Genomic DNA, 16390 nt, shown 5'->3' with positions numbered 1-16390 from the left:
TGTATCCGGTGACATTATTTCATCTGATAAAGCCAATGCCCTTTGTATTTGTGTCTGCGGCCGGGAAGTGTATGCTGGGGAAATTATTTCCTGTGTGCAGCAAACGTTTTTTTGTAAATACTGAACAGAGGGCCTGATTCAGACCCGCTCGCAAGCGCATTGCGCTCGCAAGCGGTTCGATGATGGCCCAGTGCGCACGGGCGAGCCCCGGAGCGAGCGCAAAAAGCGCTCGCTCCGGGACTCACTACAAAAGGGGTGGCTGTCGATGTTGATCGACAGCTCGCTCCATTTTGTAGGTGTGGCGGGGGGGTGGCTTCACAAAAGGAGGCGTTCCCATGCGAACGCCTGCCGTTTGTGGGAGGCCCCACTGACATCACCAGTGATGTCAGTGGGAGAGCTTCCGGCTCGATTTGAGCCAGAAGCTCTCTGGGGCTTGCGGCCACGAGACCCTACCACAAGGGTCTCGTCGCAAGCCCGATGGTCGCGATGGTATTGACCATCGCTACCATCATCATGGCCGCTCACTATAGCTGTGGGTGGTCACCCACAGCTATGCGTGTGGCCAGGAGGCCGCTCCTAAAAAAAACAGCGCCCGCCCTGATTCAGAGCGATCGCTCGCTTTTTACGAGCGCCTCTGAATCATGCCCAGAGCTTGGGGGCTGAATTTCCAATAACGCCAATTTAAATCTAAATAGGTTGCCTGTTTCCATTCTAAAATATCCCGATAAATGTTTTTTCACCCAATTTCAAACCCCCTTCTCAACAGTGCATGTTTTCCAGATCTCATCTTATGCACAACGGTGTAGTTTAGGTATTTATTTGTTATTGCTTTAATTGAAATACTGTGAAGTGTTAGGGTAGTTAGGCCTTTTGTGTTCACTGACATTGGTGCCCTAAAATACAACACAATTACCCTTCTGTATAACCCATATTAGTCAATGCATGGCAGAGCACAGAAGACACTAATTTTCCCAATATTATCTATATACAGTAGTTTGGACTGAATTAAATAGTTGAGCTATAAAAAAAAAAAACACTTTAGCAAGTGTAAGATAGTGTCTCTCAAATATGGACCTCATTCGCATGTTTTCGGGATTTCTTTGATCGACCGCAGGGTCAGAAGTTATTCAGCCTGTTTCCAAAGTCGTAAATCCTGAATATGACCTGTTATGAGTGTGTGAGGCCCGGATTTGGGATACACTGGTGTAAGCCCTTCTCATTGCTAGTAACTCTATGGGCCACATGTAATAGGGTGAGAGTTTAGCAGTAATCTCTCACCCTATTACACTGGTCTCCATGAGTCCAGGAAGAGATGGAAACAGCTGAGTACAGAATGAACGTGGCCTCTTCGGCTCACATACAGAAGGCTATGGATTGGTATCGGCCATCACTTGTCTCTCATCCTTTTCCTCCTTTCCGACAGGTGAAGGTAGATAATCAGTATGACTTCCAGGATATGGCCAGCATTGTGGCCATGACAAAAACCTACGTGACCACCGAATCCTTCATAGACTCCAAGTACGACATCCGCATCCAGAAAATCGGGAATAACTACAAAGCGTACATGTAAGTAAGTGTGGGAGTAATGTGCATTATACACTCCTGTGCTCGGTTCCCTGTCCCCTACACTCTACATCCGGCCTATATTACTATCTCTCTCCAAAACCAAGTACAACTGTCTGCATTTATTCAGCGTCCCACTCTGAGGAAGCCTTAATGACAGCTGTGATTCCCCTGAAAGCTGCCATATAGAAGCGGTGGCACAGGGTCTACAGCCATGCATGGTCTTTGGGTCTGATTCCAACCTTGGATTCTATGTCTGTATATTTGTATGTTCACCCTGAGCTTGCATGGGCGGGTAAATGGTCCCTCATTAGTGTGTGCTGTGCTGTCTGAATGTAATTTGTGCAAGGCCCACTAGCCCCCCCTTCACCAAGTCAGTTGGAAGCTCGGTGCCGCCATACGATGCCGCCGTGTGTATGTGTGTCACTCACTGTAGAAGTCATTCAGACGACGAAGTCCTGGGTGGTCCAAGGCGGGACAGCTGTGGGGGGTGGAGCCAAAAGTCACAGATAGTAAATCTGAATGCATATTCCGTACCCTATGTCACTATGTGACATGTTTACTATGTATACTTCTTCGGGCTGATGGCAAATGGTGGGTACATGTTGGGTGGCACGTGGGCCCCCTCAGGGCACATTGTTAATGTGCCGCTGCCAAGCAGTAAGTTTCTTATCGCTGCTGCCAGACAGTATCGCCGAGGAGCTGAGCATGGCTCTATTTTAGTGATAAAACGGCCTGAAAAAGATGTTCTTTAGCTGCGATAATCTCTGACTGAAAATCTTTCTTTTAAGGTCAAATTAGTAAATAGGCCCCTTAATCATTATCACTATGTTTTTATTACACATTATATGCTTCAATTATACATATCGTACAACTAATATGCTAATACAGCAGGAGGCATCTGTTGTAAATACAAACGCCTCCTGACAGCAACGCAGATCCGAGTACCGCATCCTAAGACTCTTCAGCGAGACCATCGGCAATCTGAGTAACCCTGAGGTTACTCAGAATGCCCCTCGCAGCTCCATCGCCGGGGCCAGGAAGTCTGCGCCGGAAGACACAGACCCTGGGCTCGCCGCTTCCAGAAAACGGGGATGACGCGCCACCATTTTTCAGAAAGGAAGACCGGCCCCGCCCTGTGAATCAGGTAGCGGATTTGGGGAACTGGGAGAGTAGAAGCCCGACGCATGCACATTACAGATCCTGCGCATGCGGCGATCTTCTAACATCGGAGAAGTACGCATAGCATCGGGTTTGAGTCCTACTCTGAATCAGGTCCTATAAGGAGCTGGCGAGTGGCGCAAATCTTTTTGCACCCAGTATCGGGCTGATGCAGTTGCGCACTAATGGTGATGAAACTAAGCGCCAGATAGGGACAGTCTGCCAGCACAGAGGCATACGAGCCCATATACCCATTGTGCTGGCAACGCCGAAGCATCTGTCGCCGCGTTTCGTTCATCTCTGCATCGGGGGCTCCATGTGTCCATTCCCATAGAGATCAGTTGACCCTATTTCAGGTGATGTCCAGGTTGCTCTCAGCGCGGGCCGGAACGCGGCAGCACCACCTGTAGATGGTCACCCACTGGCGTTAACAAAACACCAGTGGCACAGCATGTTACATGCAACCATGAAGCGGTAACTAGCACTTGTGGCTGAAGAGGGGGGTTGTCAGTGTATCAAGCACCCTCCGCTGCCTGTCACCCTTCTACAGTGAATGTGAGAATGAGAGCTGGTCGCTTCCAAAAAGAGGCTGCCACACGCCCACCGCTCCCGTCTGCAGGCACGAGTTGCTATGGGGTGATCGGAACTAATGTGTTCCATCTCCGTAGCCACATACATGAGTTTATCATTGAAAAAAAAATGTGTCACTCCCCCTAGGGGTCTATTTACTAAGCCTTGGATGGAGATAAAGGGGCTGATTCAGAGTTGGGAATAGAGAGAGAGATAGCACTTAACTGTGTACCTGGACAGACCATGTTGCAATGCAAGGGGTGTAAAAACATAATTTTTTTTTTTTTGCATGTAGGGTAAATACTGGCTGCTTTTACATGTAGCCCACAAATACTGCTCAGCTTTATTATTACTCTACACTTTAGATGTCAGTTTGGACACCTCCCTCCCAAATCTAAATCTCTCTGCACATTGTAAATCTGCCCCACCTGCCGTGCAGCATGGTGTCACCAAGATGATCAGTTGAGAGAGATATCAGGCCCAAAGTCCCAACCAATCAGCTCCTAACTGCCATGTCACAGGTTGTATTTGAAAATGAGTTAGGAGCTGATTGGCTTGGACTTTTTCTCCTTTAACTTTATTTCCATCCAAGACCTCTGCATTTCCTTTCATAAGGTAATTCGTTGGGATGACGTCGGTTCAGTGTTTAGTGAACATAAACACGATCCATCCTGGGGAACGCAAGCCAAACTGTCCTAATATAATACAGTACACGATGGCTACTAGACCCGACGGCGAGCGGCTGAATCAGCTGTGGACAGGTCAAGTGGAGGCTGGGATCTCATACTGTCCTCTATTGACTCTTCTATGTGTTTCCTCAAGGAAACGTCATCCGCCTGAGTAACTAGGGAGTTCTCCTAATCACATCCTGGGGATCTCCCATCACATACTGCTTTGTCTATTAGCCACAGACACCTTGCGGTAATGCGGCTTCCAGTAATTCCATCTGTGCAGACAGAGGAACGGGCCCTCGCTGCCTGGATGTCACAGACGTCAGCAAATCTTTGCCTAACTAAACACATGCAACCAAGAGCCTGCAACAGATCCACGGTGACCTCAACTCAAACAGCAGCAGATTTAACCATTTATTAAGTTACTTATATACTGTAGCGCGCACGATATTCCGCAGCGCTTTAGAGAGTACATCAGTCATTCGCATCACTCTCTGCCCCAGCGGAGCTTACAATCTGTATTCCCTACCACATTAAGGGGCCCCCTGCAGCGAACGCCATTTGAAGATGACTATGGACTACACATCGCAAAAAATTCCCCTTAGAGGGGTTCCGGAGGAAACCCCCAGGCAATGACCGCAGCACATGCGTGATCTATAGACTGCGCAGGGGTCCAGAGAGGGGGGAAACGAAGAGACCACTGATGTGGTCATATTACTCCAAGCACATCGCAGGGATGGGCTCTATTTGGAGCCCCCCTGTGCTTGTGGGAGCTATGTAATACATCCTGGCACTATGATCGCATCCAGAGCGCATTGAGTATGCGATTCTTGATAAAAGGGCCCCATACACACTAACTACAACAGGGCTTGACACATTTTTCTAAAATCTAGGAGCCAGGATGAAAGTGTAGGAGCCAGACCACCGTCCCCCCCAAAAATGACAGGAGTGAGGAGCACAGCTCTGTGTGTTATGCAACCTTTATACACACTAGACAAGTCCACAAAATGGTCACAGTTGAATGGATACAGTAAAATGGAGGCCCCCTCACTGCTCTGCACAGCTCCCCTGCTCCAACCCTCACCCTACAGTAATAACGGACCACATTTCACATAAAACAATGGTGCCAAAAAGTACAACAAAACACCCCTCCCCTCGTGGTCACACCCAGGGGCACCGAAAGGGGGGGGGGAGCGGGTACAGAGTGCCCGGGCCACCTGAGGGGCCCGGGTCCTGCACCGCCCCCCCCGCTCCCTCTCAGCAGCCCAGCACACAGCCTATGCTGAGCTGCAGTGGGAGACAGCTCGTGGCTGCCCCGTTACCTGGGCCCGCCGTGGCTCTTGGCGGGCCTGGTCACACCACTATCCCTCTGAAGCCGCTCTGCAATCCCTGGCCACGCATAGACCCTACTACTGGAGAGCTCTATGCAGCCGGAGATAGGAGACAGTAGACAGCCGGGACGTACAGGAGGATCAGCGTAGACTGGGACAGACAGCAGGGATCAGAGCAGGCCAGGATGGAGAGGAGTCGTCAGCGCAGGCCAGGACGGACAGAGGCACAGCAGTCACCGTAGGCGACACTCAGCACATGCACTCCTGTGCATGATATGAACACTGCAATACTATAGGCATGAATCTCCGCTGGAGCTGATGAGGATCTGCTACCTCCCTCACTGCAAAATCTAGTAGCCAGGCAGCAAAATCTGGTAGCCATGGTGACCTGGCCCCCGGGATTTGTCGAGCCTTGAACCACAATAAATGTTTTGTGAGTAACCAATTAACCTACCAGGATGCGTTTGGTTTGTGGGAGGCTACCGGAGCACCCAGAGGTAACCCAACGCAAACAAAATGAGAACATACAAACTCCACACAGATGGGGCCCTGGTCAGGAACTGAACCCAAGATCTCAGTGCTGGGAGCCAGTAATGCTGACTACTGCGCCAACCATGCTGCCTTTACTAACCATCCACTCGCCCCAAAAATAGCCTTACTTCAATCGGGAGCCTGCCAGAATAAAATCACCTTATTCCAGGTAGTCCTCTGACGCTGCGATGGAAGGTTACGGGGAAATTTCTGACTTGTCTCCAGAAATATCTGATTAAAACACCTCCGGCCAAATCCTCAAACGTGCTGCTTCTCTTGCCAAGAAAAGGTCTTAACAATGATCTAGCTGTCAAACACTGCACACAAATGAGCGAGAACTTCTTGGGGAAAAATGAAGACAAAGAACCCATTGCTGAATCTTACATTTGGTGCAAAAAAAATTGTAATGTTGACCTTCATTAAAAAAATTTTTTTTTTAGCAATAAATTTTTTCTTTAAAAAAAAAATAAAAAATTAAACAGATTGACAATAAACCACTTAGGGGGGAATTTAATTAGTTGCGGAGTTTTCTGAGCAGGGAGTATTGTAGCTCCGGAGATATTCCATTAATCGCCATTTTCCCTGTGCGGTAAACCAGGGATTAACATGTGCTAACTCATACAGTCTGCGCAAAGTGCTGGAATCTATGGGTTTCCCAGCACGTTAAAATGCAGAGTCTGCATTTTAACGCAGATTTTTCCTCGCAGCTCCTAACGCTGTGCAGAAAAATCCACCCTCAGGGGTTTAGCGCACTAGGGGCCTGATTCAGACCCGCTCGCAAGCGGGTCTGAATCAAGCGGCTCGCAAGCGGGTCTGGTTGATGGTCGGCCAGTGCGCATGCGCGAGCTCCGGAGCGAGTGATAACTTCACTCGCTCTGGGGCTCGCTACAAAACGGGGCGGCTGTCAATGTTGATCGACTGCTCGCCCCGTTTTGTAGGCGGTGAGGGGGGTGGCTGGACAAACGGAGGCGTTCCCGAAGGAATCTCAGTAGTGAACTCCCTGCTCTATTAGAGCAGGAAGTTCACTCGGGCTTGCCGGAACCGTGAACCTACCACAAGGGTCTCATCACAAGTCCGATGGTCGCGATAATCGCACCCATCGCCAGGCCGCCCGCAAAAGCTGTGGGTGGTCACCCACAGCTATGCGAGCGACCTGGAGGCGGATTTTTAAAAAAAAATTCCGCCCTGATTCAGAGCGAGCGCTCGCAAATAGCGAGCACCTCTGAATTAGGCCCTAGGTTCCCATAGTTAATTGAGTCGGGCAGTGGGTTCAATTAGCTGTGGGATAAAACCCACACCCAATTGAATTCCCCCCCTTAAGCCGCGTATCCACTAGCCGATATAATGAACGATTGAACGTTGATATCGTTATCGTTCATTGTATTGGCCAGTGGATATGCCGTCAACGACCAGCGATGCGCATTCCCGCTGGTCGTTGACGACGTCGCTCATCGCCTGAACCTGCTGTGCAACCTGATGATATCGTCATATTGTGCAGGTTTGGGGATGAGGGAGGGTGCAGGCACTGAACGATATCGTGACTGATATCGTTCAGTGTGTATGCTCAAAGCACACCCCTGCCGGGGACACACTACATGATATAGCTCATGGAGCGATATTATGTAGTGGATACGCTGTATTAGAGTTGCTGCCAGTTTTAAGACAACTTTTAAAACTGTGCTTTTCTGGGGCTTTTCTTTGTGCAAAATCCTCGTGAGTTTGTTGGAATCACTGAAAACTTTGTCTAAACTCTTTGGGGTTTATCCCCTAAGGCAGACACTGGGGAAAGCGCAACACATTCCCATTCACTCCTCCATATGATTCTCCGCACCAGGGGCCTGCTTCAGACTTGTACGCAAACCAGATGGTTTGCTTACAAATCCGATGCTGGGTGGACGGCGCATTCGCATAACAGGTCCAGCGTCGTCGGACGCAGTGCCCACTAAGCCACAGCTTGATCGACAGGCTGTGGACGTATGGGGGCGGGGAGGAGGAGGCGCTGAGCAGCGTTCCCGAAAACGGGAGAGTGTCGTCCCCGTTTTCTGGGGGTGCCGAGGCATGTCTACGTCTTTTGATGCAGATTTACTGGCCCCGACAGCGCAGATGAGGCAGCCAGTCTGACTAGCCTTAGGCGACCGATGGTGATCCAATCTGCGATGCCTGCAGGAGACGTCTTTTTAGTCCTCAGACGCCTCTGCAGCATTAACATATTTGCGTACAGCAGCTGCGTGCAAATACGCAGCTGCTTTAAGAGCAGTGGTGGGGAACCTTTTTTTCTGCCGAGGGCCATTTTGATATATATAACATTATTTGCGGGCCTGGTGCAGGCCACGCCCCCTCAGTGAGATGTCACACAGGGGCGTGGCCACAATAGCCAGTGGTTACAGCAATGCCCGGAGCATCCTGAGGATGCTCTGGGGAGCTGTAAGGGCAGCGGTGTGACTGAAGCGTCCTAAGGACTCTCCAGGCGGCACTGCTGCATAGATTCTGGCTGCAGGGTGCTAGCCAGACGAGGCTAGCAGATAAAAGCTCCGAGGGTCAGACCAAATGATTCCGCTGGCCTTATACAGCCCCCGGGCCTGAGGTTCCCCATCCCTGTTTTAGAGCATGCTCTGTTCAAAAAGATGTGAAAAACTCTTCACAAACGGGCGCACGCATCTGCTCCAAAATGCACGCTAACTGCAAAAGGGGCTTGTATGGTACTCTTGGGTTTAGCAACGGTTCCCGCGTCCCATGTGCACTTCTACATAGAGCTCTAATAAGTCCATGTAATGTCCAGGCCGCATCCAGCAAACATCTGACCACAGCTCAGCCTCACCGTAGAACCGAAGCTGCACAATAGCAAATCGCAATGTGGTGTCTTTTATATTTTAGGTCTGTTACGTGCAGGGCCAGATGCTCCATGAAAATTCCAGCTCGCCATCGCACGTAGCGAGATCTCAGCAATATATAAGATATAAGATATATGTATCATCATTAAATTGAGGGTTGAGGTAAAGAAAAAAAAAAAAAGTCACCAAGTTCATGAAACATCAAACTGAGTTTTTATACTTTTTTCCCATTGCTTAGTACATAGCATTCCCCTGTGTTGCGGTCAGGCTATACTGGGAGCTTGGTGACAGATGATATTTTCCCTCGCTGACATAAATCACATTTGTGTGTGCGGCCAGTGAGTGTGTACAGTGTTATCCTTACAGTCACGGTCATTAGCTGGCCGTGGTCCTTAGTGTGACTTGTATGATTAATGTGTGCGGCTGGGTGACCCCCACATTGTGTTGGTGCTTAGGGCGGACAATAGAGCTATCAGAGGCACAGGCCAATGAGAATGTCATTCTGGGAGATCCTGGGCGCAGTTCAGGAAGTACACAGCACACACCCCGGGGGTCTCAGTGTGTTCCATTTGGCTCCACCGAAACATGGAACAATACAGTGCTGTCTGCGCAGTGTGGACGTGGGCTGGAGCCTGAGCCAATTGCCTACAGCGCAATATAGGAGACGCTTAGAAATCAAACAGCAACGATGGAAATGTCAGCTGCAAGTTGCAGCTTCCTCAATAGCTTGCCGTGGCTCGCTCGGCTCTTCCCCTGCCAAAGTGGGCAAGTGTGCGCGGAATAGCAATTAGCTGAGACACACGGAGTGTTATACACTGTACTAAGTGCAGGTGCAGCCATTTATACAGCGATCATTTATTTTCAGAGGGCTTTTTTTTTCCTTTGGACGATATTCCTACCTACTGTCTGTCTTTACTTCCAAATTGTCCCTAGGGCTGAGTAGATAAAACCTCTCCATTCACCCCCAAAAACTCAATTTACAAAATGGAAAATGGCCGAGGAGCAGCGCAGGCTCACCTGTGGTCCCGGGGCGGGCCTCTCAGTCTGCACAAGTGGGCACCTTATTCTACACTTCAGCGCTCTGGTTTGCAGAAGAAGTTGGCACATGTGGAGTGAAATAATTATAATGAGATAAAGGGCTCCGCGCTGGGCAGAGGGTTACATTGTCATTTTAAAGACCTGGATTCTGCGACCAGTGCAGATCTGATAATCCCCAGATCTTGGGGTATATTTGGGGATGCATGTTGCTTTGCTAAGCGCACTGATGGAGAAGGCATTGCGCAAGTAACAAAGACGGTCCCCGCATCTCCTCTCGCGACTATTTAAGCCACACACGATGTTAAACTGAGCAGTATTTTAGGAGAAAATGGAAAAATGTCATTTAATAATAGTTTTGGCTAAAGCGGTAGGAGGGTGGGATTTGATCTGCTGGTTATTGCACAGTGCTACCCTATTGCTTTGTCTAATTATCCGCAGATAAAGGTGCGCTTGTAGGTTGCAGAGGCGTCTCCTGAGAGCGGAGACTAGGGGGTATATTTACTAAAGTGAGAGTTTTTAGAAGTGGAGATGTTGGCCATAGCAACCACTCAGATAAAAGCTATTATCTTCTAGAACAGTGGTTCTCAAACTCGGTCCTCAGCACCCCCTGCAGGTCACGTTTTCCAGGTCACCCAGCAGGAGCACAGGTGTAGTCATTACTCACTGACACATCTTAAAGATTCACAGGTGGAGCTAATTATTTCACTTGTGATTCTGTGAGGAGAGTTGGAAAACATGCACTGTTTGGGGTCCTGAGGACCGAGTTTCAGAACCTGTGATCTAGAAGGTGCTAGTTAAATGTTAAGTAGAATCTGATTGGTTGCTATGGGCAACATCTCCGCTTCTAAAACCTCTCACTTTAGTAAATATGCCCCATGATCTTGATGGGCACTGGGCAGGCCATACAGGCAAGGTGATGTTTGCAAATGAGGCCCTGTCTCAGGTTTGCTCTCAAAAGTATAACATAATAATCCAGCCTGATTATTATTAGGGGTATTAGTGCTTTCTAATGTGTGCTGTAGAGGTAGGCCACATGTAAGCTTCCAGCTTTTGTGGAACTGCAAGCCCCAGCATGTACCAACCTCAAGCAGTCATGTGACATTTTGCCAGTCACTGTTGTGCAGTAAACTGTGTTTTATGATAATTTGTGTCAAGTCCAGCTAAAGGGTGTTTGGGGATTCTAGTTAATCCTTCCAAGCCGCCGGCAGCATGGGACCCTAACAATACCCCAGTTACTCACCCCTCGGGCACTGGTAATTGACCCTGGAGAAGTTTAAATGAATGCACTACTCATTGCAGTGTATCGATATTGCTGATTGGATGGTGGCTGATGTGACTCAACACAGGGGAGGCGGCAGGGGTTAAGCTATTAAAAAAAACAGATTGCTGCAGTGCTCCTCTAGGTGTCCCCCTAGTGCTCCTCTAGTTGTCCCCCCGCTGATCATGTGACATTAGGAGGCACAGGTGACAAATATGCTTATTAAAAGGACATTAAAATGACACTATGGGGTTAAATTTACTAAAATGGGAGCTCTATTAAGAAGTGATGTTGCCCATAGCAACCAATCAGATTCCAGGTATTATCTTCTAGAAGGTGCTAGACAGGCTTGCCCACCCTCCCGATTTGACCGGGAGCCTCCCGATTTTCGGGTGCCGCTCCCGGCCCCCCGGGAAGGCAGGCAAGCCTCCCGCAAGCCGCCATCCCTCCCTACCCCCCTGCAGAGTTACTAGGAAAACCCCCGCAGCGGGGAGGCCCGGTGACGCGATTCGCGCTGAATCGCGTCATCGTGGCCCCGCCCCCCGCTTTACAATGCCGTTTACTCCGGCATTGTCATGAGGGGGCGGAGCCGCGATGACGCGATCTCGTGGCCACACCCCCGGCCCGCACTGGCCACGGCCCCACAATGGCGTTATCGTGCGGCCACGCCCCCCGCTGTAAGCTGACATTCAGCCCCCTCCCGGAAGGAGGGAGCTGCATGTCGGCAAGTATGGTGCTAGATAAATGAGAAGTAGAATCTGATTGGTTGCTATGGGCAACATCACTTCTTAATAGAATTCCCATCTTAGTAAATTTACCCCTTAGTGCCCGATTCAGAGGTGAACGCAATTCTGATGTTTGCGGAGTTGAGCGATTATTTTTGTACAGCGCATGCACCTGTGTACGCCATTACAGGGGCTTCCGATGAACATTCTGTGCACACATAGGCTTGCTGAGAGGATCAATGGTGCAATCAAAACCGCCGCCAATAGGTGACTCTGTACATATCCCGGCTGTTGCGACAGTTGCATATTGTCACAGAACCGCTGGGTACAGAATTGGAGTCTCAGCGGGATGTGCGCCCACCTCTGCATCAGGCCCGTAGTAATATGTATAGCAGCTTGCGCAGGCTGACAGGCTTTATTATGATATCTGATATTTTGTAAATAACCTGTAACGTCAGGTAGCTGACGGGAAGATTTACTGATGTCGACTCGTTACAGGCGAACATCAATTTCTGGGAACTGGAAGGCAAACACCGGATCCGCCATGCTGGAACAGATTGCCATGACCGACAGGTGAGTCCACACACTTCTCTACCAGATTAAGCGGTTCAGGTTTGGCTCGGTTCGGATCTAAGTCTGAGGGCAAAACGTCATCTTTCACAGACATCTGTGCCGAGATGTCCATGAAAGATGACATTTTGCCCCGTTCAGAGCTTGGCTGGAAGATCCGAGCCAACACCGAGCTGCTCATCTGTAATTAAAATATACATTTAGCGTATAACAAAATCGAGAAAGGGGTAAAGAAGTTTGTTAACCCCTTAAGAGGGTTTGTCCACCCCCAAATTACTTTTACTATAAAACCCCCTCCATGTGACAGCATTATATTGGGAGGAGCCATGGCTGTCCAATCAGCTGTGTCTGACTCCCCGAAACCACCCATTCAAAATCTCGCTAGCTATCCTATGACACATGACCTGGGATGAAGACCAGAGGCGTAGGCAGGTGCCATATGTAGAGTAACGTCATTCCGGCGCCTCTTTAATGTAAAATATAGCTGAACAATGTAAAAAGCTTAGTAACCGTTAGCTACACTCTGCTAGAGAATGTATCTAACAATACGAAGGGGCTCAATGGTGAAAAATGACCTAATAGGTAATTTGCTGGTTGTGCATTACACGATCTATGAGGAATTATAAGAGTATATGAGCTTGATTCTCTCTCCTATCACAGATACCGGCTTTGGGCAGACTCCTGTGCTGAAATATTCGGTGGTCTGGACATCTGTGCCGTGAAAGCCGTCCACAGCAAAGACGGCAAAGATTACATCATCGAGGTCAGTTACTGAAGTAGATTTCCGTCATCGCTGAACCCACCAGCATGTGACAAATACAATATGAAAGCAGAGGATTCTTGATGAGTCAATAGCTGCAGCAGGTGGATGAAAAAGATCCTAACATCGTAAAAATGAGAGACAGGCATCTGTCTGGGCAAATGCGACAGAGGGGAGACGTGGCCCCTGGAGGATTCTGGGAGATGACAGCGGCCATGATTCTCAATAGTATTATTATTAACTTTTATATATAAGGCGCCACAAAGTGTACGCGGTACCGGCAGTAGCCAGTAGTAACATAAAAGAAGAAAAAATCGTTAACCACAAAAATAGCAAAGGACAGGCAGCCTACTGTATACCAGCCGCCTATACTGTATACCAGCCGATTCATGCTGTATACCAGCCGCCTATACTGTATACCAGCCGATTCATGCTGTATACCAGCTGCCTATACTGTATACCAGCCTCCTATACTGTATACCAGCCTCCTATACTGTATACCAGCCGCCTATACTGTATACCAGCCGATTCATGCTGTATACCAGCCTCCTATACTGTATACCAGCCGATTCATGCTGTATACCAGCCTCCTATACTGTATACCAGCCGCCTATACTGTATACCAGCCGATTCATGCTGTATACTAGCCTCCTATACTGTATACCAGCCGCCTATACTGTATACCAGCCGATTCATGCTGTATACCAGCCTCCTATACTGTATACCAGCCGATTCATGCTGTATACCAGCCTCCTATACTGTATACCAGCCGATTCATGCTGTATACCAGCTGCCTATACTGTATACCAGCCTCCTATACTGTATACCAGCCTCCTATACTGTATACCAGCTGCCTATACTGTATACCAGCCGATTCATGCTGTATACCAGCCTCCTATACTGTATACCAGCCTCCTATACTGTATACCAGCCGATTCATGCTGTATACCAGCTGCCTATACTGTATACCAGCCGATTCATGCTGTATACCAGCCTCCTATACTGTATACCAGCCGATTCATGCTGTATACCAGCCGCCTATACTGTATACCAGCTGATTCATACTGTATTCAGCCACCTATACTGTATACCAGCCGATTCATACTGTATACAGCTGCCTATACTGTATACCAGCCACCTATACTGTATACCAGCCGATTCATACTGTATACAGCTGCCTATACTGTATACCAGCCGATTCATGCTGTATACCAGCCGCCTATATTGTATAGCAGCCGATTCATGCTGTATACCAGCTGCTTATGCTGTATACCAGCTGCCTATACTGTATACCAGCCGCCTATACTGTATACCAGCTGATTCATACTGTATACCAGCTGCCTATACTGTATACCAGCCGATTCATGCTGTATGCCAGCCGCCTATACTGTATACCAGCCGATTCATACTGTATACAGCTGCCTATACTGTATACCAGCCGATTCATGCTGTATACCAGCCGCCTATACTGTATACCAGCCGATTCATGCTGTATACCAGCCTCCTATACTGTATTCCAGCCGCCTATACTGTATACCAGCTGCCTATACTGTATACCAGCCGATTCATGCTGTATACCAGCCGCCTATACTGTATACCAGCCGATTCATGCTGTATACCAGCCTCCTATACTGTATTCCAGCCGCCTATACTGTATACCAGCTGCCTATACTGTATACCAGCCGATTCATGCTGTATACCAGCCTCCTATACTGTATACCAGCCGATTCATGCTGTATACTAGCCTCCTATACTGTATACCAGCCGCCTATACTGTATACCAGCCGATTCATGCTGTATACCAGCCTCCTATACTGTATACCAGCCGATTCATGCTGTATACCAGCCTCCTATACTGTATACCAGCCGATTCATGCTGTATACCAGCTGCCTATACTGTATACCAGCCTCCTATACTGTATACCAGCCTCCTATACTGTATACCAGCTGCCTATACTGTATACCAGCCGATTCATGCTGTATACCAGCCTCCTATACTGTATACCAGCCTCCTATACTGTATACCAGCCGATTCATGCTGTATACCAGCTGCCTATACTGTATACCAGCCGATTCATGCTGTATACCAGCCTCCTATACTGTATACCAGCCGATTCATGCTGTATACCAGCCGCCTATACTGTATACCAGCCGCCTATACTGTATACCAGCTGATTCATACTGTATTCAGCCACCTATACTGTATACCAGCCGATTCATACTGTATACAGCTGCCTATACTGTATACCAGCCACCTATACTGTATACCAGCCGATTCATACTGTATACAGCTGCCTATACTGTATACCAGCCGCCTATATTGTATAGCAGCCGATTCATGCTGTATACCAGCTGCTTATGCTGTATACCAGCTGCCTATACTGTATACCAGCCGCCTATACTGTATACCAGCTGATTCATACTGTATACCAGCTGCCTATACTGTATACCAGCCGATTCATACTGTATACAGCTGCCTATACTGTATACCAGCCGATTCATGCTGTATACCAGCCGCCTATACTGTATACCAGCCGATTCATGCTGTATACCAGCCTCCTATACTGTATTCCAGCCGCCTATACTGTATACCAGCTGCCTATACTGTATACCAGCCGATTCATGCTGTATACAGCTGCCTATACTGTATACCAGCCGATTCATGCTGTATACCAGCCGCCTATACTGTATACCAGCCGATTCATGCTGTATACCAGCCTCCTATACTGTATTCCAGCCGCCTATACTGTATACCAGCTGCCTATACTGTATACCAGCCGATTCATGCTGTATACCAGCCGCCTATACTGTATACCAGCCGATTCATGCTGTATACCAGCCTCCTATACTGTATTCCAGCCGCCTATACTGTATACCAGCTGCCTATACTGTATACCAGCCGATTCATGCTGTATACCAGCCGCCTATACTGTATACCAGCCGCCTATACTGTATACCAGCCGATTCATGCTGTACGGTATCTAACCTGCAGATTACTATTGGGAAAGAACAGTTCGGGAGTTTTCTGATCCAGTTAATACACTTTCATAAGGGCATTAATTTATTTTTAACTGCAAGATATATTAGCGCCACTCAATAGAGAATACAACTTAATACAAATACGACATTTCCCGCGCTACACGTTATTATGACCATTGATGCCTTACATGAAAAGAAAATAGTTTATTTATAAAAGAGGAAGGCAGCAATAATACCTTATAGAAACGCTGATCATCTGTGCACTGTATTATAGATAGTGGGCATCCGCTCTAATCGCATGATAATGAAAGCCTTTTGCTATTGCTATCTGCGTTACCCTGCACCGCGTTCGCCCGACAGCCCCACCGTCACATACCGCATCCATCTCTCAATGTGCAGGGC

The 16390-nt window shown here is 48.4% G+C and overlaps 1 protein-coding gene across 2 annotated transcripts in view; it reads left to right on the top strand.

Moving 5' to 3' along the window:
* The window catches only part of SYN3 (synapsin III), a 316630-nt gene that overhangs the window by 276805 nt on the left and 23435 nt on the right, over positions 1 to 16390 (top strand). For both annotated transcript variants that reach the window (XM_088459273.1, XM_088459272.1), the window contains exons 8-10: positions 1424 to 1566; positions 12178 to 12252; positions 12910 to 13012. In XM_088459273.1, the coding sequence (XP_088315399.1) occupies positions 1424 to 1566; positions 12178 to 12252; positions 12910 to 13012 (321 nt within the window). The remainder of the gene's footprint in view (positions 1 to 1423; positions 1567 to 12177; positions 12253 to 12909; positions 13013 to 16390) is intronic.

The sequence above is a fragment of the Taudactylus pleione genome, unplaced genomic scaffold (genome assembly GCF_031769625.1).
Source record: "Taudactylus pleione unplaced genomic scaffold, aTauple2 ptg000903l, whole genome shotgun sequence".
NCBI classification, from domain to species: domain Eukaryota; kingdom Metazoa; phylum Chordata; class Amphibia; order Anura; family Myobatrachidae; genus Taudactylus; species Taudactylus pleione.
Note: the sequence above shows the minus strand (reverse complement) of the source record. Positions and strands in the feature narration are given on the sequence as shown.